This window comes from Anas acuta, chromosome 13 (assembly GCF_963932015.1).
Source record: "Anas acuta chromosome 13, bAnaAcu1.1, whole genome shotgun sequence".
Taxonomy (NCBI): Eukaryota; Metazoa; Chordata; class Aves; order Anseriformes; family Anatidae; genus Anas; species Anas acuta.
In genome coordinates, this window is record NC_088991.1 from 12083076 (window position 1) to 12103840 (window position 20765).

Below are 20765 nucleotides of genomic sequence, written 5' to 3' on the forward strand. Positions count from 1 at the left end.
CCTCCCCCACCCCGGGTAGGGGCATCCCCGGGTCTCCCCGCTCCGGTGTCCCCACCGGCCACCCGGTGTCCCCGCTGTCCCCCCCCCCCCGGCCCGGTGTCGCTCCCCGGTGCCGGCGCTAGGTGGCACGGGCGCACCGCGCATCGCCGCCTGCCCCGAGCCGGGCACGGCGCAGCCCAGCCCCGGCTGGCGCCGCCGCAGGCTTGGGGAGGAGGAATTGGTCCTGCCGAGCTCACTCACCGCCGCCGGTGCCTCTCATTTATTGACATAAATAAGGAGGAGCGAGGGAGGTCGAGGCCCCGCCGCGAAGTGCCCGATGCTGAGGAACACAGGACCGTGGCCCAGCCAGCCCCCTCCACCCCCCAGCACCAGCGGCTGTGTGGGCAGCTGGTGCCCTGGCCCCCAGCAGCAGGAGGGCTCCTGCATCCTCCAGGGCTCTGCTCCCGCTCCATCCTATGCCCCTACTGCATCCAGTCCTAATTCCTCATGCCCCATGGACACCTTGGTTAAAGTGCTGCTGCCCCCGTCACCAGAAATGATGGTGACAGGCTAAGACTGCCCCATACCTGCACCAAACAGTGCTCAAAACCCCACCAGCCTTTGAACCGGCATCTTAAGGCTGAGGTCTTGACCCCAGCACAGCTGGAAAAAAGCTCAGCCCCTAGGGCCCATGCCAGCACCAGCAACCCCCCGCCCAGGCTCTGTCCCCTCCGTGCCAGCAGGAGCAGGGGACACAGTGCCAGGTCTTTTCAGCTGAGGGCAGTTCTGCACCACGCGAGGAGCCAGGAACCGCAAGCTCAGGAAGGAGCCTACAAAGGAAAGCAGCCTTGAAGCTGGCCAGAGGAACACTCCCTGCTCGAGCTGCGCACGTCTGTCTGCCCCTCCCCACGGCTGATGCAGGCTGGAGGGGTCAGTCTTGCATCAGGCTGTTGATCTTCGTGAGCAGCACGTCCGTCTCAGACTCTGCAGAGACCAGAGAGAAAGAAGACACTCAGTGCGGGCAGCCACCATCCCGCAGCGACAGGCAGGGCTGCCTGAAAAGCCGGTTTGGAAGGACTTGGGGAGCGTGGGACTCCCCAGCACCACCCCACAGGACTGTTTGCTAAGGGCAGGACAGGAGCTCCCTGTGCTGGGCTTCCCTGCCCTCCCCCAGCCCATTCAGCTCCATCACACACCCCCCTGGAGCAGGCTGCCAGCCAGGAGGCAGTGGGGGGAGCCCCCAGGAAGAGGGGAGCTGGTATCCATGCACTTACCCACTGGCTGCCTTCTCTGGGAGCATTTCCTAGGAGATGGAGTAGGATCGATGTTAGTGCTTCAGTCTGGGCCCCTCCCATTCCTCCCTCAAGCTCCCAGCTGCAGAGCGTGGGGCCCCACAGGACCCAGTCCACAGGAATCTGCTCTTGGCAGATGTGGCACTGGTACAGGAGGAAGCCCAAGGTCCCCCAGCCCCTGGCCTGGGAGCACAGCAAGGTAGCGAGTGCAGGCCAAAGGCACCCAGCAGCTTAGGGGAGGGTCAGGTCAGGTTTTTAGGAGCAGGCTGCTCAAAAAAAGCTGCCTCCATGCACTTCTGTATCACCTAACCAGATGGGAGAAGACCTCAAGATCTGAGTGCAGGATAGGTGGCAGCAGATACCACAGATTTGGGGACTCACCAGCCACCCAGTGCCCACCCCAGCCTCCCCGAGTCTGCCGCAGGGGTCAAACTTACTTCAGCAAGAGGAAGGCCCAGAGGATCGTCAGGAAGGAAACGCAGTCCACAACAATCCAGATCATGAGGTATGTTCTGCTGGGCTGCAAGGAGGCAATGAGCCAAGCTGTGATCACCGTGCTGGTGGCACCACGCAGCCCACCATGCCAGCAGGTCTCTGCAGGGTCACACTGCCACAGCAGCGCAGCATGGGACAAAGCCCACCCTGCTGGCAGCTGCAGGATGGGATCCACACCCTTGTGCTGCACAAGGCTTGTGGAAGATGGAGGTTTCACTTACTAGCAGCCAGATGGGGTGTTGCATCTCCTTCAGCACCTGGCAGGCGTTGGTAGTGACAGAGCTCACCCCTGCGCACCATAGCACGGAGAAGAGCCAGGGCTGGTTCACCACATACAAGTTGACTGAGATATTGTCCTGGCGGTACTGCCTGCACAGGGAGAGCCTGGTCAGTGCGGCAGACAGCAGAGTGCCAGCACGCTCAACTCACAGCCGGAGAGGCCCGTATGTCTGGGATGCTATCCAGCACTTGCAGCCACGTGGGAGAACCGCCTGGAGAGCCAGACCCAGGGCAGATTTGCTGGCCAGGCAGAGGACGGCAGCCAGCTCCATCCCCAGCCCTGCCTGGTGGGGCACGTGTGGCCTTGGGGGGACTTCACCTCTGCCAGACCCTGGGACACAGCTGGGACTGTGCCCTGACCTCTCATCGCAGCCTGTTGCTCTCACCTGATTTCCTCAAAGCTTATGTTTTGGTAGGACAGGTTGATACGCTGCAGTTGCTCCGTCTTATTCTGGTCCCTCTTCCGGCCATAAATCTGCTTGACGCCTGGAGCTCTCTCTTTGACCTGCTCCCTGAACTGATCTGGCAGCCACAGGACCTAGGCAAGAGCCAGGGAGCACTTGCAGTAAGAGGCACTCCCGAGCTCTCCAGAGACCTCCGTGCAGACCCAGGCACACGCTGCCTGCTCTGAAAGCTGCTTCCTGCCCACCTCCATGCTCAGGTCCACAGGAGGATCTCAGCCAGGGCAAACTCCTAGGAGTTTGTCCCAGCCAAGAGGCAAGCACAACAAACCCCACTGCAAGGGGAAAGCAACTCCTAAAAAAGCTGCAGCAAGACCTTTATGTCATTCTGGGTGGTTGAATAGATCAAGCAGCGCAAGCTTTTGCCCCCAGTTCTGCAGCAGGAACGCACTCTGGACCAGCATTATAGTGGAAGCTTTTGCTATACCCTGAATTCCCAAAGAGCCAGGAGTGAAAGTGAATTGGGTGCTAATTCATCCCTGCAGGGCAGAACGTGGCTTGGGCTGCGGAGGCTGGGTGAAGTGCAAAGGAAGGCGAGGAGATTGCAGCAAGTCAAGGAGCTGCAGGGAGAGGTGCGGTCCTGCGCAGGGAGGTGAAAATATGAGCACTCGTTTCATGCTCTTGTGCTCCCCTCCCTTGACTGAGTCACTGTTTACACACCAGGGTGGCCAGTCGTGGGGAATCGGAGTATTCGCAGGGGTCTGAAGCTTTAGGCATTAACCTCTTAATTATTGGCAACATCTCACAGCTGGAAATCCCCAGGATCTCTATCAGGGCCATGCCTGGACCTAGCCAACAGCTGCCCCAGCGTCTGTTGTGCAACAAGATGCCCAGCAGGGAGCACGTGGTGATGGGGTGTGCACGGCAGTGGGGGTGTTTTGGGTGGCAGAGCAGCAGGGTGACAGCAGGGCCCGGCAGCAGCAGGATGGAGGCCAGCTCACCTGCTGAAGCGGGATGCCTGACTTTAAGATGACATCCAGGGTGGCATTGACAAAGCTCCGGTAATCGCTGTGATTCTCTGGCCGAAGGTCAAACATGATGGAGATATTGCTCTCCTTAGCTGCCTCTAGTGTCTGTTCCAGGGACGGGATCCTCTGCTTAGTCACCTCATCACGATCGCTATCCGAAAGGCTTTGCACAGTGGGAAATGGTTTCCGCTGCAATGGAGAAAGAATCAGTCACCGCTAGCAGAGCCTGCAAGCCTCCATCTCCCAGACTTGTGCCTGTAACGGCTCTAGCCTCCCATTCTGGCCTCTCTGTGGAGGGGCACAAAGCTCATTTGCCTGCCCATCCACAGGGCATTTCTCCCCTTCTCCCTGCTAACAGCACTGTTCCAGCAGCCCCAGCACCTGTGGGCATTCGGCAGGTTGTTAGTCACCTGAAGAGCATTGCCACAGCTGCCTCCAAGCCCAGGCAGGCTGCGCAGCTCAGCACAAGCACTGTCAGGGCACATCAGACATCTGCCCTCAAACCAGCCTCCCCGTGACTCAGCTGTGGAGTCAGAGCAAAGCCCAGCTGCAGCTCAGCACAGGGTGTAACTGCACCCCGGGGATTCGTGCAGGCATGGAAGTGCTCCTACACCTTGCTCAGGTATCTGCAAAAAGGGAGTGCCCCCCAGGACAGGGCTCTTGCTGGCCCCTCAGTGCACCCATCCTGACCTCCAGGAACCAGTTGCCAGCGTTCAGCTGCTGCAGCTCTGTCCAGTTGAAGGCCGTGCTGTTCATGTCAGCTCTCTCAGGGAACACTTTCTGCACATCAGTGGTCCTGGTGAGCTTCTCATCGTGCATGAGGAATGGGACCCCATCAGCACTGTCAAAGAAGCAGAGAGGGAAGCTGTGTCACAAGCTGTTTGCCTCCTAACCCTGCCTCAGCATTTCTGTGCCCTCCCAGCCACTCTAAGCATAGCCCCCACCCCAGGCACATTCTGGGGGGTGGGAATGGCGGGACCCTTTAACAGGTCTAACACCAAGTGCAGGCTGTACATCCTGCAATCACAGGCCCCTTCCACCCACCACATCCCTGCTGCCCCTTTACCTCACCATGACGTCCGTCTCAAAGACTTGCACATCGCAGTCCACCGCCTTCTGCAGCGACATGAGGGTGTTTTCGGGGGCCAGCTGTAAAGGATGTGGTGTCAGCACAGGAAGGGGCAAGGCACTCACCCACTTGGCTGCAGGCAGCACCCAGCAGCTCAGCTGAGCATTAGGACACCCACAACAGGACTTGTGTGACCCTGGTGCAGTGGGGGATTGATGGAGGATGGGTGCAAAGCATGTCTGCTCTGTTTCCTGGCTTGCTACACAGTCCAGCTTTCTGCAGTTACCTGCTCCTGGTCCAGCAGAGCTCAACAAGCAGCACCCACGCTCCTCACCCACCTCCTCCAGCCCTGTGCTGGCCCAAGGCACCCCTTCCAGCCAAGCTACGGCAGCAGCAAGGGTCCAGTGCCAGTGCCTCAGAGCCAGGGACAGCCCAAGGTGCTGTCACTCACCATGGGGGCTCCTCGGTGGCCAACCAGGGCTGGCTTGGGGGGCAGCTGGTTCTCCTCCATGATGCAAGGGGAGGTGATTCCCAGAGGAGCCAGGTACAGCGCGATCATCACTGCACTGTACGCAAGCAGCAGAAACACCTTGAGACCTGCAGGCACAGACAGAAGGTGGAGTGAGGTACACATGGAGCATTCTGGGGGCTGCTAGGAACAAGCCAAGGCTGTCTCAGCTTTCAATTATGGCTGCTCTAGGTCTGACATTGCATCCCCAGCCTCAAGAACAGTGGGGGGCTAAGAAAAAACCCTGCACACGCCCTTGCATCCTAACCCAGGACTTCTGCAGGACCCAGTGTGCCATCTGTACGTCTCCTCCAGCTGCAAAGCAGTCAGAGCTGATGCTGCACCAAGGGCTGGGCATGATGAGCAACAAATACAAAAGCAGGGGTGATGCATCACTACCAGACTAAGTCCTGAGGACCTGTTCCTACTGCACCCTGTACGCTGCTCTGCTGCCAGTGCTGCTCAGTGGGGTGCAGGAGGCTGGGCACCCAGCCACAGGGAGAGGTGGGGACCTGGGGGGGGTTTACCTGTGTTGCGGGTGCGGTAGATGACGCTGGCCAGTGGCCAGGCAAGGAGAGTCATTCCCCCCACGATTCCAATGTGCAGGAAGGGACCTGTCTCCTGGGGAGGCAAAGGCAGGGTGTCAGCCAGCACCAGCCCAGCCCCTGACCCCAAAATCTATGTGGTCCAACGGCAGGGATCTGCCAGTGCAGATAGTGCCACGGGAAGAGGCAGAGTGCCAGGGAGGGAAGGACCAGGTGCCCCTCCTGTCCCTCCACCATCCATGACCTGACTGCAACTGCTCCAGACAGAACTGCACAGTCCAGGCTGAAGCAAGGGTTATTCCCCATGGCACACAGCCATGCTGAGGGCTCTAGGCACCACCCTGCATCTCATCCCCTCAAGTCAGGTACTGGGACAGCGGGGGTGTCCCTGATGTCAAGCTGACTCACCTGCAGGGAGATGCGTGCGCTTTTCCACTCATCCGCCCACTTTATTCCCAGCCCTGTGAATGCCGCAGCCACCACAAGGGCAGTTATGATCAGCAGGGTCTGTGGGGCAGGGCAGAGAGCAGTTAGGGGTGCACATATAACATCCTGCTACCCAGGGGCAGAAAGATGCAGGAGGGGCACTGGGCAGAGAACATGCCCAGCATGCAGTCAGCATCTCTCTCCACCAAGCTCTCACCTTGTGCAGCCAGTGCAGCTTCAAGGGCTGGCCACAGAGCTGCAAGCACAAAGCAAGGACCTGCAGGAAAAAGGAGGAGACATCAGAGCTGGGCTGTACCCCATACCTCAGCCCTCAAAGGGCTGAAGACCCAGCCTTCCCACAGGAGCCTAGGCCCCTGAACACATGCAGGGTCTCCAGCCACACAGGCTTGGATGCTGCAGGCTCCACCTGGCCCATGCCAGGCACGGATCCATCCCCTGGCAGCCCAGGGGGGATCTGTGAGGCTCACCAGCAGCACAGTTGAGTAGGTGATGAGCACTGCTGTTGCTATCAGCAGAACCAGGGACCAGTCCAGCCACAGCTTCTGCTGCTTGAAAACGAACCTGCAAGCAAAGGGGATGGTCAGAGGGATGGGGGCGTGTGAGGAGCAAGGCTGGATGGGGGATCCTACTCACTCATTGAAGTTGTGGAAATCATTGAGGATGATGATGGCAAAGTAGAGCCACACCAGCGTGAAGAGAAAGACGCAGAAGAGGAAGAGGAACCAGCTGCAGTCACACTGAAAGCCAGAGACAGAGGACAACCATGCACTCATCTGCAGGACACCCAGCACACGGCTGGTGCTGAGACCCCAGGGAGCACCCAGCCAGCAGCAGGGGCAGGGACCAGGTGCTGTCCTGTTAGCTGGGATGAGCATGGGCTGGTCTGACTGGAAGGACTGGGCAGAGACAGGTGCTGTGCTCCGGAACAGCAGTGACAACTCTGAGCCCCCAGACAGCTCCTACTCACCCAGCTAAAGCCAGGTCCAGCTTCAAGGTCTCCATCTCCAGCCCCGCATGTGCACGGAGGTGCCAGGTGCCGAGCGGGACACCTGGCAGCCTGGACCAGCTCTCACATTCCAGGCAAGACGGGGCAAGCAGCAGCGCAGCCGCTCCCATGGGAGTTGGAGACCTCAGAAAATCCCAGAGCCTCACCCCTCTCGCGTTATAAATCACTGGGGACATCCCCTGCCAGCACCCCGACAGGGATGCACCCTGCCCGGGAACCGTGCCTTCCACGTGGCTCACGGGGCACCCTGTGCCCAAGGACCTGCCCGCCCAGGCACGTGTGAACTTCGCCGCAGACGTGCGCCCAGCTGGGCAGGGGATGGCTGGGGCTCAGACTCACACTGCTGCGCTGCCTTTCTCATCACCTAGTGGGAACAGGGCTCATCCTCTCCCTGACACTCTCGCATCTCTCTCCCACTGTCTCTGGGCAGAGAGGGTCCCAGAGCACTCCAGGCTCTCAGAACCAGTGCTATGGGGCCAGCAGCCCAACGTCTGGGCTGGGGGGCTCAGCCTTTCCCCAACGCTCTGACACAGAGGCTGGCCAGCCCCAGCTCAGCACCTCCCACAGCATCACCTTGGTGGTTCTCAGGCCCTTCCTCTTCTCCTTCTTGGCAGTGATCCACTGGCAGCTGTAGAGGCAGAGCAGGCAGGTGGCACAGGGGCGGCAGCAGCCGGGGGGATCAGCCATAGCGCAGGGCAGTCGTGGGCCAGTGGGTCACAATCCTGCAGGGGATGCACACAGCGTGTCGGCACACACCTCCTGACACCCAGCCCCCGTGGGGATGGGGCACTACAACACCCCAGCTCCAGCTAACTGTAGCTGCCCCAGGACTTAGCAGAGCTGCTGGCCATGGCCCCAGGCGAGGTACGGTGCCAGAACAAGCGGCGGTGCCCAGGGAGGGCACTGGTTATGCAGCACAACCAGTCCAGCAGGCTCCAGGCTCTGGCAGCCTCAGCACCCCCAGCAAGAGCCCAGGCTGCGTGCAGGGCTCCTCACACACCAGCAAGGGGAGGAGGAGGGCTGGGAAGCTCTGCCATGGTCCCCACACTCCCGGTGCTCAGCTGCAGGTAGCAGGCAAAATATAATGGGCTTGCCTTTATTCGTGCCCTGAAACCCCATCCCTGTTACTGCTTGCCCTGCTGCACCAGTTCACCAGGGAGCAGTGGGCTCAGCCAGCATCCCCTGGCACTTGTTCCTGACCCCTTCTCACTGCTGAAACCAGCCGGGCACTGGGCAGCTGCTGGTACCGAAGGAACGCTGTCACGACACCAGCTGGCGCCCACACAGGGTACAAAGTACAGCAGGCGTGGTTGTGGTCATCAGCTGAACGAACTTCAGCCCTGTGCTGTCTACCACACAGCTGAGCCTGGCAGGGGACCAAGGACCAGAGCCTGGCGGAAGCAGCGTGGGACTGGCCACCCGCCTACCCCACCGGAGTGATCGGGAGGGTGCTGGAAGTACTGCAGGGGACTCGGAGGGAAACTGCCCCCTCCGTTCTCCCATCCCAGGGCTGGACTGAAGCGTCAGTGCCAGGTGTCACCGAGCATCACCATTACACAGGGCACGGGTCCCAAACTGAGGTGGGCTGGACAGGCAGCGGATGCTGCACAGCTCCATGGGGGGAGCTGGGGACCATCAGGGGTGTAAGCAGTCCTCCTTCAGCTCCCAGCAGACAGCTCCAAGGCACACAGCCAGCCCTAGCATGGAGGGCTTGTTGGGATGAGATAACGTAGCTACAGCCTCTGACACAGCAGCATACAACATGCTCACAGCCCCGTGGGGAGCCCCCACAGCACCCAGGTGCTGGTGCAGGACAACCAGGTGGCCACAGGCAGGGCTGGGTGCCACCCGCTCACCCACTGTGCCACACATCAAGCAGAACCTGGCCAGTGTCCCCAGCCCTGTCGTACCCAGGAGAGGTCAAACAGATCCCCCAGGGGGGATCCCAAAGCAGCAAAAGACCCCACTCCCAGCCTCCCACCCCACACCCCCCCCGTGCTCACCATCCCCACTCTCCAGAGCCTGTGGGAGCAGCACAGGCAGCTCCTTCCCCCCGAACCCCCAGCAGGGCAATACCCCCACACACCCCTTCCCCTTTTTCCACCCCACCAGCATCACTGCCACCCCCTCGGTGCTTCCCACGGGGAAATACCTGCTCCCTGTCGGGCTCCCGCAGCGGGCACTGGGTGGCCAGGTGAGCGTGAGGCTGAGCTCCCAGGCGGGTGCTGGTGCGTAACTCGGCTCCGTGCCGCCCGCTCACACCCTGCTGGGTGTGTTCGTGCCCCGGCGGGGCTGTCGGTGCCGCCTGCAGGCCTGCACAGGCCGGCGAGGGCGGACTGCTGCCGGGGGGTCAGGGAGGGTGCCGGGAGAGCCTTTTGTGCCTGGGTCTTTGTGGCCGCTCAGGAAGCGGGGAAGGGGCCCCGCGGGGCGGCACGGCTCAGCGCAGGGGAGTTTGCAGGCAGCCCACGCACAGGGAGGATTAAGGCTGTGGGAGCTGGGAGGTTGGATGGAGGCAGCTGCTGGCACTGCTGGGCCTTTCAGCGAGAGGCTGCTCAGAGCCCCTCATCCGAGGGAGACCTTTCCCTTCCTTGCGGACAAAGCCCAGGACAGAAGCGTCCTAAGGCAGAGGTAGAAGCAGTTTCTTGTCTTTAACCATAGGAAATGGTTCAGAGGTAATGCACCCAAACTTTGCCAAAGCAACAGATAAAGAAGGCTCCAAGCCAACAGATGGACAGGGCATCTCCCTCCATCCCCCTGGCACAGCTGTGTCCTCTGCTCCAGGTGTCAGCACAGCCGTAGCCCATGGTGCCAACAGACAGTTGGACCCTTCCCCATGGTCTTCCACAGCCTGCAACGGGGCTGAGAGCATCAAATGATGGGGAAGTGACAGCTTCCTGCAGGGACATGGCAACTGCCAGGCCGGACAGATGTTTCACTACGTGCCCTTACAGCTGTTTCTGTCCTATGCCATTGTTTACATCTTTGGCATAAACCAGCAAATCGCTCTGCAGAATGTGCTGATTAAGTACATCTGCAAGGCTTTATCAGCGTATGGATTGGAGCACTGCAGGGAGAGTGAGTAATAACCTTAATTGCCCCACTCCCCAAGGAGTAAGCAGAAAGGAGGAATGCCACTGCAATGACCGAGAATGTCACTGACCCCAGCTGGCAGGGAGCAGAGGCCACCGAAACAGCCAGCTGTGAGCAGCTACCAGCAAGATTTGCCCATGGCACAGACCAACACCGGTGCCACGGAGCAGGAAGCAAAGCTCTTCGGGTGCTGTTACACACCGGGCCAGAGCCCCCGGGGTGCAAAGGAACGCAGAGCGAGCCTGTGTCACCAGGAAAGATACTTTATATTGGGCTGCAGGTTATAAATCGGTGAAGCCGTGCACCAGGGAAGGATGAAGGACCACTTCAGTCAAAAAACAGCTTCGGCAGCGGGAAAGCCCGAGCACGAGCAGAGAGGCTGGGGTTACACGGGAAGAGAGGAGCCCGGGGCAGACCCCTTGGGCCACCCGTGGCCGGACCAGGCGTGCAGGGACCGTCTCCGCCCCGCAGAGGGCACTGCCGCACAGCCTCCACCGCCGACCTGCAGCTCGGCCACCCCGCACTGCGGTCCTGCAGCCCCCTCCCGGCCCCGGGCTGCCCCGAGCTCGGACGGGAGCGGCAGCACTCGCGTTGCTGCGAGGCCTTTCAGCTCGCTGGCAACCAGCCGCCATTTCCACCCCCCCCCCCCGGCCGCTGGACGCGGCCATGTTAGGTGCGGGCAGGCGTGCCGCGCCGCTCAGCGCCGCCAGGGGGCGCCCTCGGCCCGCGCTGCCGCCGCCTCCCCGGGGGCTCCGGAGCCGTGTCCGTGCCCCGCCGCCTGCCCCGGGGAGCCCGGGCTCGGTTCGGGGAGGCCAAAGGCCGGTGGCAGCGGCGTTGCACCTCGTTTGCTTTTATATTCGCTTCAGGCCTTCGTGCAGGTGATAGCAGCCAGCAGCGTGCTGAGCCGAGCGCTGCTGCAAGTCACTGTTTGGATGCGTCTGGCACTGTACCGCTTCTATCCGGCGAGAAACAAATATTCTAATTTGACCGTTTTAGGGAATTTTGAGCCTTTAATCTCCCGAGGGAGTCAAGACCCGTGAAGAAAACACATGCTTCTGTAACTATTATTCCATAATCACTCAGTGTGTAACAAACAACAAAAACTCAGTGCAGCACCAGAGCCAGCGGCACAGGCAGTGCTTCCCCCTAATAGAGAAGCTAATAGAAGGCAAAGATATCCCCACTATGAATCTACAAATCCCTTCTTGTTGGTAAACAGCATAACATAGAGCTGGTTACATTAGAAACTACCTTGTGTAGGCACATTGAGTTGCCAGAAGTAATTACCCAGAAGCAAAACGCCAACCTAAAGGGGTGCGGATCACAGCCCTAAGCTCAATGGTTAGGATGGCTTTTTCCTGAAGGCCAGAAGCCTTCAAGGAATTAAAGTCCGTGGTGAACAAGCTTATCGGATAGCTTTCCCTCCACGTCAGAAGTCTGGTAGTTAAGCAGATACAGAGTATAGATTGTGAGAGTATTGTTAAGGATAGGGAAAATCCTCTCTGGAGAACTGATTTTATTTCATCTCCCATCCCTGAGTTTGTATGCTACGAGGCAAATCACTTGACTGAAACTTTTCATGGGTGGTCCATATATTTTGTACATTTTCAAAGTACAAAAATCAGTCTATGCCGTTTTCCTGTAAGTGCTAATCATTCATTGCTGTAATTGAGATTAATGACAGGAGCTCTGAGGATCAAATGCTAAAGAGCGTTAAGAGCTCCTGATGCACACCACAGCAGATCTGATTGGGTGCTGATAAACAGGAAATTAATTTTAGGGAAGAGTAACATGGCATGTCTAAAGCTATAGCAATGCAAACAAGATTTTTCTTTGGGTCCCTGGAGGAGGGAAAAGAAGGAAAAGAATTCAACAGGAAAGTTTTTCTTTCATTAAAAAAGTTTAGTTACCAGATTCTGTTATCTCTATTAGAGATCTGCCCTGTAAGATTTACATGCTATAATTTGTTGATGGTTCCTAAGACTGAAATAATTGGTTTTGTTTAGATGTAGAATCCTCTTTTTGGAACATGAACTGCTTTAGACTTTGAAGATGTTTATCCTTTGCCATTTCCTAATTGTGTTATCATTGCATATTTAACTGAAGCCACACAATAACAAACAAAACAAATCTTAAGTATTACATTTAAGACAAGATAGGAGATAGTCCCAGTGTATACTTGCACGTAATTTTTAATTTTAAACTGTTCCTAGTTTTTTTGTAATATCTACAAAGGAGCTGACTCATTTAATTATAATACAATAAAATAATACAATATATAAACACAATAACAGTTGTGTTTCTAGTTAGTCACCTTCCTTTGTATAGATAGAGAGCTTTACTGGAAATTACACTGTAGACATAACCTACTGAATGAAGCAACACAGGCACATACCCCACAGCTCCAGCTCCACTTGCCCTGCATTGAAGTATATGATGACTCTAGAGCACAGTCAGTGGTTTGTGCTGTTCCAGGGCCAGTACTTATGTGTTTTTCCAGAAAAATATTGTATTTCCCTTGTCAATAAACATAAACACCTTGCATCTACTGTCTACTTCAATTGTTCTACTACATTATCATATGTATTTAGCCTCTTCTTCCATCCTGTTCCCTCCCCCTCCACGTAACTTACTAACTTAAAACATACCATTATTATTGCATTAGAGATAAGTCTTTAAAATGCAAGATCACAAAATTAAGGCATGCCACAGAACATAATCTATTTGTTACTTAAGCTAAGTTTATTTCCCTGTTGTTTCAGGAGCTTTTAATAAAGATATAAAAGCTGGGTACTTTTACGGTTAAGCCACATACTTTCTGATAGCATCACTGAGGATAAAACAGTAGTCTATATAGGATAATACTCTAAATCAGTTTGTGTCAAAAGCTAATCTAAGAAGCAGTTCACAAAGAAAAACTCAGTTTTTGAACTATAGCAAATACCTAGTAGGATATAGGTCCAGCTCCCAAGCACTTAAGTCCTCACTTTGTATTTAAGCATCAGCACAGGTAATGGTTGAAGTCAGTCATTATTTTAAGAGTAATATTTCCAATACCCTGTTAGCCTCATCACTTGTGGGATGCTATCCTCTTGCTGTAAATCCAGACAAAGGGAGCAAAGTTGCCTAATTGACTATTACTTCCTTATTCTTAGATAGGTTATTTGAGGACAGATGGTACTTTTGAGAGTCATGATGTGCTGCAGCCAGTAATAGTCCCGTCATACTCACAAGGCTACAGAACTTTTCCTTACAGTACCTACAAGTTTTCATTATTAGAGAGAAAATACTTCACAGAGCAATTAAGACAGTTCCTGTTATCTTAGGAAAGATAACTCACTTATAACAAGTATTTCTTTAAAAACAGCTTTCACCACATGTAGAACATAGCTGTACGCTACGCTTTATAAGTAGCTTACGCTGTCAGCTTAATTGTTAGAAAGAAAGAAGAACCCTGAAACTGGCACACTTACCAGACTGAAGCAGCTTCTTGTCTCAAACTCTCTGGTGTATATAAGCAGCAGCTGTTTGCCATTGCCAAATTTATAGGACAAGCCTCCAGAGCACTGTGCTAAGGGTACGTTTATATAAAAGGCCCTTGTTGGGAGTGGTGAGTAATTTGGTAGGGAGGTGGTGTTTGTGTTTGCTTGGGTAGTAGGGATAGGATGTTGTTGTATTATGGAAAAGCTAATATGTAGATTTAAGCTTTTTTTTTTTTTTTTTATTATTGTTATTATCTTAATGTAGGGTCTAGAATGGTTGCCTTAGCTTTCTGAGTTTCCTTTAAGTATACTTGTGTGGTTTTATTCATTTATTATCTTTTTTTATTATGCATACTTAAGGCCTTTATTCAGTAACAAGTATCTTTGTTTAGGTAAAGATTCTTCTGAATTACTTAACGTATCTAAAATGCTATAGCTTAAAAAAAAACTATTTCTGTTTGCCTTCTGTTTTCTCACTTGGCTGTTAAAGATGCCTACTTTAAATATCCATAATTGCTCTTTTTTAGTAACTTCTATGTGATTTTTCCTCTGAGCCTTTAATTAATGTAAAAGGTTGCGGGGGATTTCTAGCTAGTAGTCAGTGCTTAGTGTTTTTTCTTCTGTTTTCTTAAAGCTGCTGTGCAATCAATATCTCTGGGGGTTCATATATGCGGATTCTTGTGTTTTGTGTTTATGGCCAAAATACTTATGTTTTCTGGGAATAAGTGTTAAATTCAGACTGCAGAAAGTGTTTATGCAGCAGTGAGGAAAACTATTGTTTTTTTTTTTTTTGGGGGGGGGGGAAGGAAGGTGTTTTTTTGTTCCTATTGAAAGCAGGAAAATGTAAATAACTTCTCAGCAAGAGACTGATTTTTCAGATGGAATGGCTGGCAGCATGGAGAGGCCTGACATCATGGCTGAATGGTTTTGGTGAAGAATTGCTACTGGAAAGTGTGGAAGAAACTACAGCAGAAAAATACTTTTTTTTTGGTGTTGTTTATTTTCAGATAATGGAAGTTAACACTTCATCTTCTGACGTTTCCTGCATATGCAGGAATATGACTTCAATGCCTACCTGTAATGAACTTCATTATCTGTGGATTTTATTTTTGCTTAACTGCTCCAAATTACTTGAAGATTATAAACAATTTACTATCTGTGTATATCTTCAAGGTGTTCTTTCAGCTTCCTGAAGTATCACAAGCTTTTAAATATGCATTGGCTAGCTGTCTATTAGATAGTCATCTACCTAACTAGCTTTACTTTTGTTAGTATTTAATAGTATTAATTAATGGCTTGCCATGGATCAGCTTGTATTCAGGTGTGTGTCTGCAGAACTCTTCTGTGATTTCCAAACATCTAGAGTCATCATTCTGCTCTTGTTTCAATAATGATGGTTGTCACTTTAGTCCTCTTCTGCTGGCTTGCTTATTGCGGTCAAATGCAAAGCTTATGCAAGTTAACTAGCTTGAGCAGATAAGACATACCAACTACTTTCCCTTACAATGTAGCTATCATAAATCTTATCTCACTTTTATTGTTATAATTACTGTAAAGCGAAGTATCTGATCTGTGTCACGCATAGAATCTAATTTGCATTAGATAATAAAAATAGATTACAGAAATAAAAATAGACTAGTAATTCTTGTCTCCCTATGTTGCAGCACATACATGTATGTACTATAATCACAAAGAACTTGAAAGCATCCCTGCAAAGTGCTCACTAAATAAGGTACTTTTACAGAAATATAACATCCATTCACAGAGCTTACCTTTATGCTAAGAAGGTGCCTAAGTGCTCAGGAGAGATTCTGTTTCAGTTTGGCAGAGCTGAGCCAGTCCATGACTTACAAGAAGTGCATGTTAGGCTTAGAGTTTGAGCAGTTCATGAAGTGGGTTCTTTGCTTTCCTGATCGCTACAGGGTGAAGATTTGTTGCCTGTAGTCCTTTTCTCCAGCACCAGGAAGAAGGGGAGCATACCTGGAAAAAGTCATAGAAGCAAGTCTTGAGAGGAACTTCAGTGGTTGAAATAAATGTTGCAATTCAAAATAATACTTTATAATTTCACAGATACCACTGTACTTGAAGCTATCATCACAGATCATGCCTCACTGCATTAGATATTATGCACTTACAGGATAGTGATCGCTCAGGTACTCATGCTTCCTTGTCTTATCAGATATGGTTACAGACAGATGGTTATGAGGACCTGAGAATATGCATAGCTCAGCATGAAAGAGCATTTGTCTTGGCACTGTAGTTGTTTACTCACTGTCAAGCTTTGTTTCGGGATTTTTCAGAACTATACTGAAGCCTAGTGAGTACTGCATGGATTTCAGACAGTCCCCACATATGCAGGCTAGCATGGGAGAAAACAAAAACACGATTGTTTTAGAAACAAAAGTGGTGAGGAATAGCTAGACTGCTAAATACTGTTAAATCATTTTATTCTAAAGTCTTTTTTCTAACTTGTAAGCATGTTGTTATAACAGTTTTATTCAAATTATTGAGAAGTACTGCATTTCAGAAATGATAGCAGGTGAGAAAGGGAGACAAACACATGAATTTCAATAGGCATTGAAAAAAGCCTCAGCAGCATTATCTGAGAGGAATTTTTTTGGCTGTAACATGTAAGTCAAAGCATGGGATGGTAAAGAATGAGATGGAACAGGCTTTCCAAGAGAGCACTATGTGGCACAGGAACAGTCAATTTGCTGGAACTAATAGGTCAGAGGAGTTAGTGGAAGTGATCAACATCTCATTACCCAGGCTGCAAGAGTTGTCCTTTAGGAAGCAGTACGGTCATGTCCTGGCTGGTGCTGAGGAAAGTTATGCTGATTACAGAGCCTCTGAGTAGCATTATGGAGGATGCAAGTCTTAACCTGGATTTAGGTGGTGTAAACGGCTATGATGTCTGAAGGGAAAAGTATGTTTAGAAGGGATAAATGATGTAGATGTTTGCTGAACGTCTTGGAGGAGAGCATTGGGGTTCTTTGGCTAGCCACACACAGCAGCAGGTTAAGCAGGCAAGGTCAGCAGATCAAAAAGTGGCTAGACTAGTAATCCATGCAAGCACTGAGGATGTAAGTAACCTTAGAGCAACACAATTTACAGTGTTACTGCTTTTCTACTTACACGTTAACAAATGAAGGCTATACTTGCAGAGAGGGAGCACTGGAATTGTCTGAGGTGCTGTAAGAAGGGAACCTCAGTGTTCATAATCCAGTGGGTAATCCACTCTTAAGTGATTGCAGTTTGTCAATAGGCTGATTTGAGGAACTGATCTTAGTTATTGTAATCCCATACTTAATTTACTTGGTTCTCGTCTCTGACAGATATAGGTGTCCATTCTAGCTGAAAGCATTGCACTTAAACTCCCAATGGGGCATAGCAACACTACTGTATGCTTGGAAAACAACATAAAGGTTTTATGTAAATCCTCTTTTCAGGTTTGTAGTGTTTCAAAGTGAAGCATTTCACATGCTCTAGACCAATTAAAACAAAACTGTTTCATGTCCATTTGTGCAGCTCACCTCCCCTAATGTTGCTGTCACTGAAATTGCCAAAAGAGAGTCCTTGAGCAGACCAGCTCTATTGCTAATAGAAATAATTGTAAATCCTCCAAAAACTACTAGGCTATACTAAGCTTTAGTGCTCCAAAATAACTGTCCCAGATGCATTCTTCTTTTTATTGTGTCAAGATTGATTTTTTTTTTTTTAATTAAAAAAAAAAGCAAAACACCAACAAGCAAAAAACAACAACAAAAAAAGGATCTGCCTGAGAACTAAGGGGTCCAAGGAAAGCTGGTTTGTCCTCTGTGGACACAGTTTTGAAAATGAATGTAGGTGGACTTGAGCTTTTTTTATTTTTATTTTTAGCAGAGTTCCAGAAAGACTCGTGTGTTTTCCTGTAGCTTTAGTAGTCCCACTGCATATAGTCTGTAACTTCTTGCAGTGTGTACATCAAGCCCTATACTTTGGAAACCCAAGCTGCAAGGTGTTTTGCAGTAAAATATTCTACTAAGATTGTGTTTTACTGTATCTGAAAACTTCTGTGCATCTTTGCATTGGGGGAGGAGTCTCAGCAGGCTTCTTTCAGTGTTTGTCTTACTGTGTTTGAGATTTTCTATAACCATGAAGTAGTTTATAATGCTTCCTAAAATATTTACTCATGTAGTTTTTTATGCCAAAGAAGCAAAAAATGAGCCAGAACTCACTGAACAGTTTGATCTACTATGTTAATGAATACTGTATGTCTTGTTCACGTATTGTTTACCTGATCACATCATAATGGGGGACTGAAAGACTTCTCAGTAAAGAATATTCTCATATGACCTAATAATAAAAACAATTTTATACAGCAGCAAGTTCCAACTTTGTCCAAACTGTGTAGAAAACTGTCAGTCTTTTTAATGCTAGATTGTTTCCACTTGAGAGCAATTTACTTACTACTTTGATATGGAAGTCTCTATCTATATCTAGAGCAGGAAAGAGTCCAATATTCAAATTCTCCCAGAACCTAATATCAACAAGGTGAAATTCCACTTGTTGTAGTGCTGCCAGTTGGCTTGTACTCAGGGGACACTATAGTGTGAAAACTAAAATGTGGCTAGAAATGATGGATGGATATTCAGTAGGATAAATTGTTTTGCTTTATATCTAAATAAAATGTAGTGCTTGTTACTCTAAACATATTTTTCGCACAAGTGAAATGTTTGTCCTCTCTTTGCCTCCTCTTCCACGATGGTGAAGGTTGTGAGAACAACTACAAGATGTGGCCATTTAGACAGGCAGAGAGACAGCAAATTTTTTAGGTTAACCCTACCTTTAGTAGAATTTACTGACTTTCAGTGTAGCAATAACAGATTAGCCTGTTCTAAATAGTTCTGAGCAGTCCAAATCTGGTGGTAGAGACACATCTGGCACTTATAAGTGCAGCCAAATTAACATAAAGAGGTAAATTTTTGTCTCATGGCTGAGGAATGAAGTCACCTACTAACTCTGCTGCAGCTGTAGTCAATTTGAGAACTCAGGTTCTGCATGATGATTTGATTTATTCTTCTCTTCCTTTGCTCTAACCCCTAATTGGAAGATCAAATTCTCTGAAGTTGGTAAAACTGATAAAGAAATGATTAACATGGAACTAGAACGTCAGTGGTAAGGGTAACATTGGAATACCGACAAAAAAAAATCTTGTGCCTTTACTTATGAAATCATTTCTTAGAAAAAAATGAAATTAAGACCTGTATGTCAGTTACAATTGTGTGGATTAATGAATCAAATGACTGAGACAGTTGATTGAAGAAAAAGGATTGATTTTTTTCAGAAATTCTTGTAAAAACATTTGTGTGGTGGTTAACCTCTTACAAATGTAAATATTCAAGAGAAAAGATCTTCAGCCTATTAGTTTTTTTACAAGGCAATTTGGTAAATCTTCTATTGGAATAACTATCCCAGAGCTTGAGTGTTAGTGCTGCACGTGAGCTAGACTGCATGGCTGTATCTCATAGAAAAGTGGTTCTTGATGTGGCTAGAACAAGTATGGTGGTTCTTGGATGCTGTGGGATTACTTTGCATTCAGTGTCCCAGAAATAAAAGTAATATACAACATGAATCTACTGAGCAGATCAGATACAGGAATTCAAGTCCATTCAAATTTTTGTATTAAGCAATTACTGTGGTTAATAAATTATGTTAATTGATACTTTATTATTTGAGAGTGTATACAACAGTCTATTTCTGCCCTTAACTTCTTTAAAGGTGGGAGACACCAGTTAAGAGGTGAAGGTATAGAAACTGACTGTGGCCCTCCTAATTCCTGAGACAATGGATTACAGATTTTACTCAGTCTTTGCTCCAGGCTGTAGAGCATTTCCTTATCCATAATAGTGCTGTAGTTAAGCAATATTTAACTCAATAAGTTTTAACTGAAGGAGTTAAGGATTGTAATTATTTAGACACTGTGAATTATAGGTAATGCTCTTTATTCTGAATATGCACTGAATATGACATGCCTTACATACAGTATTTTGAAAGATCTCTTTATTTATCTGAACTTTAAATAATTAGAATTCCAAATGAGGCAAATTGATAGGGCTGAAAATGTATCTGTATTGTTTGTAACCAGCCAAGTATCTCTCTCTATGCTTAGAGAAGATATTCTGTGACCATGAGTACATTTTCCCCTAACTCAAGGAATAAATCTGTGCTCGTCTCTTTGCTTACTCTAGAATACCTCTAGAGTAAGAGGTAAGAAAGGACTTAAAGTATTCTTTTTTTAAATCACTCATCCCCCACCAATTGTGCTTTTTGGTGTTCCTTTCTCCCATGTTTCTGAAATGGAAGAGGTAATTGCAAACATAAAGGAGTCTGCTGAATCCAGCAAAAAGTTGTGTTTGAAGTTTGGGGGTATTTGCAAAGGAATCCTTTAACTTCTTAGATCAAGGCTGTTGGCTAATGCACAACTTTTTAGCCGTTTAGGGGATTTATTTAAGTAATAATGGATGTTTAACTACTTTGTGTGCATTATGTTAAATTTGGAACCAACCTTCCAGGCTGTCGGTCACTTAGCTAACAGAACTAATTAAACTTAACATCACTATTAATTCTGTGGAGTGTTTTAACAACTTGCTTACAAAAGTCTTTTTTTTTTTTTTTTTCCCCCCCCTTTGCGTGAGGCTTAGGTAATAGTGTTGCACTTTATTTCTTTAAGAAACAAAAAGCTCTGGATGGATGATGTTAATAGGAATGGGCGTATCCGACAAAGCAGAGTTCTTATACCTGTGCTTTTGAGATAAGCAGATGGGAGTTGTGTAGTTAATCCTATAGTGGTGTATATTGTGAAGAAATAGGGGATGATCAAGGGTATTTTAAAGTACATGCTGAGCTTTTTTTTAATCCATTATAATCCTGCTGCCAAAGAAAGATTGGGAATATTGATTTATATTGCTGATTGGCTGTAATCTCAAGATGTGTAATCACTACGCTGAGGTCACTATAGTCTTTTGTTCACATTAAACCATTTATAATCAACAATTCATTTTTAATGCAGGAGGAGCAAGGATCCTGTAAGTGTACGTGACTATAGTCACATTTTGTGTCTATGGGAAGGAAAAGAGAAAATGGCAAAAACTTTGGATGTTCC

The 20765-nt window shown here is 49.6% G+C and overlaps 1 protein-coding gene across 3 annotated transcripts; it reads right to left on the reverse strand.

Moving 5' to 3' along the window:
• Positions 1 to 94: 94 nt before the first annotated feature.
• On the reverse strand, positions 95 to 15877 carry GDPD2 (glycerophosphodiester phosphodiesterase domain containing 2). Of its 3 annotated transcripts, XM_068696775.1 has the most exons (17): positions 15757 to 15877; positions 15394 to 15601; positions 7623 to 7771; positions 6677 to 6780; positions 6511 to 6604; positions 6240 to 6299; positions 6005 to 6103; positions 5579 to 5672; positions 4995 to 5140; positions 4541 to 4623; positions 4165 to 4315; positions 3448 to 3663; positions 2432 to 2583; positions 1988 to 2135; positions 1709 to 1791; positions 1254 to 1282; positions 95 to 963 (listed from the first exon to the last, which is right to left on the reverse strand). In XM_068696775.1, the coding sequence occupies exons 3-17, from the start codon at positions 7734 to 7736 to the stop codon at positions 911 to 913; spliced, it is 1626 nt and encodes a 541-aa protein (XP_068552876.1). In that variant the 5' UTR covers positions 7737 to 7771; positions 15394 to 15601; positions 15757 to 15877; the 3' UTR covers positions 95 to 910. The 3 variants fall into 3 exon arrangements, with proteins under 3 accessions (XP_068552876.1, XP_068552874.1, XP_068552875.1); XM_068696773.1 differs by lacking the exons at positions 15394 to 15601; positions 15757 to 15877 and adding an exon at positions 13613 to 13759; XM_068696774.1 differs by lacking the exons at positions 15394 to 15601; positions 15757 to 15877 and adding an exon at positions 9202 to 9805.
• Between the last annotated feature and the right edge of the window lie 4888 nt (positions 15878 to 20765).

Excerpts from the sequence above, each read along its gene's own strand:
- GDPD2 (XM_068696775.1), bottom strand. The coding sequence starts at position 7,736 with ATGGCTGATCCCCCCGGCTGCTGCCGCCCCTGTGCCACCTGCCTGCTC. Across the intron at positions 6,104-6,239 it reads AGCTGCACTGGCTGCACAAG|ACCCTGCTGATCATAACTGC; the intron begins GTGAGAGCTTGG and ends CCTGCCCCACAG. Across the intron at positions 2,136-2,431 it reads ATAAGCTTTGAGGAAATCAG|GCAGTACCGCCAGGACAATA; the intron begins GTGAGAGCAACA and ends CTCCCTGTGCAG.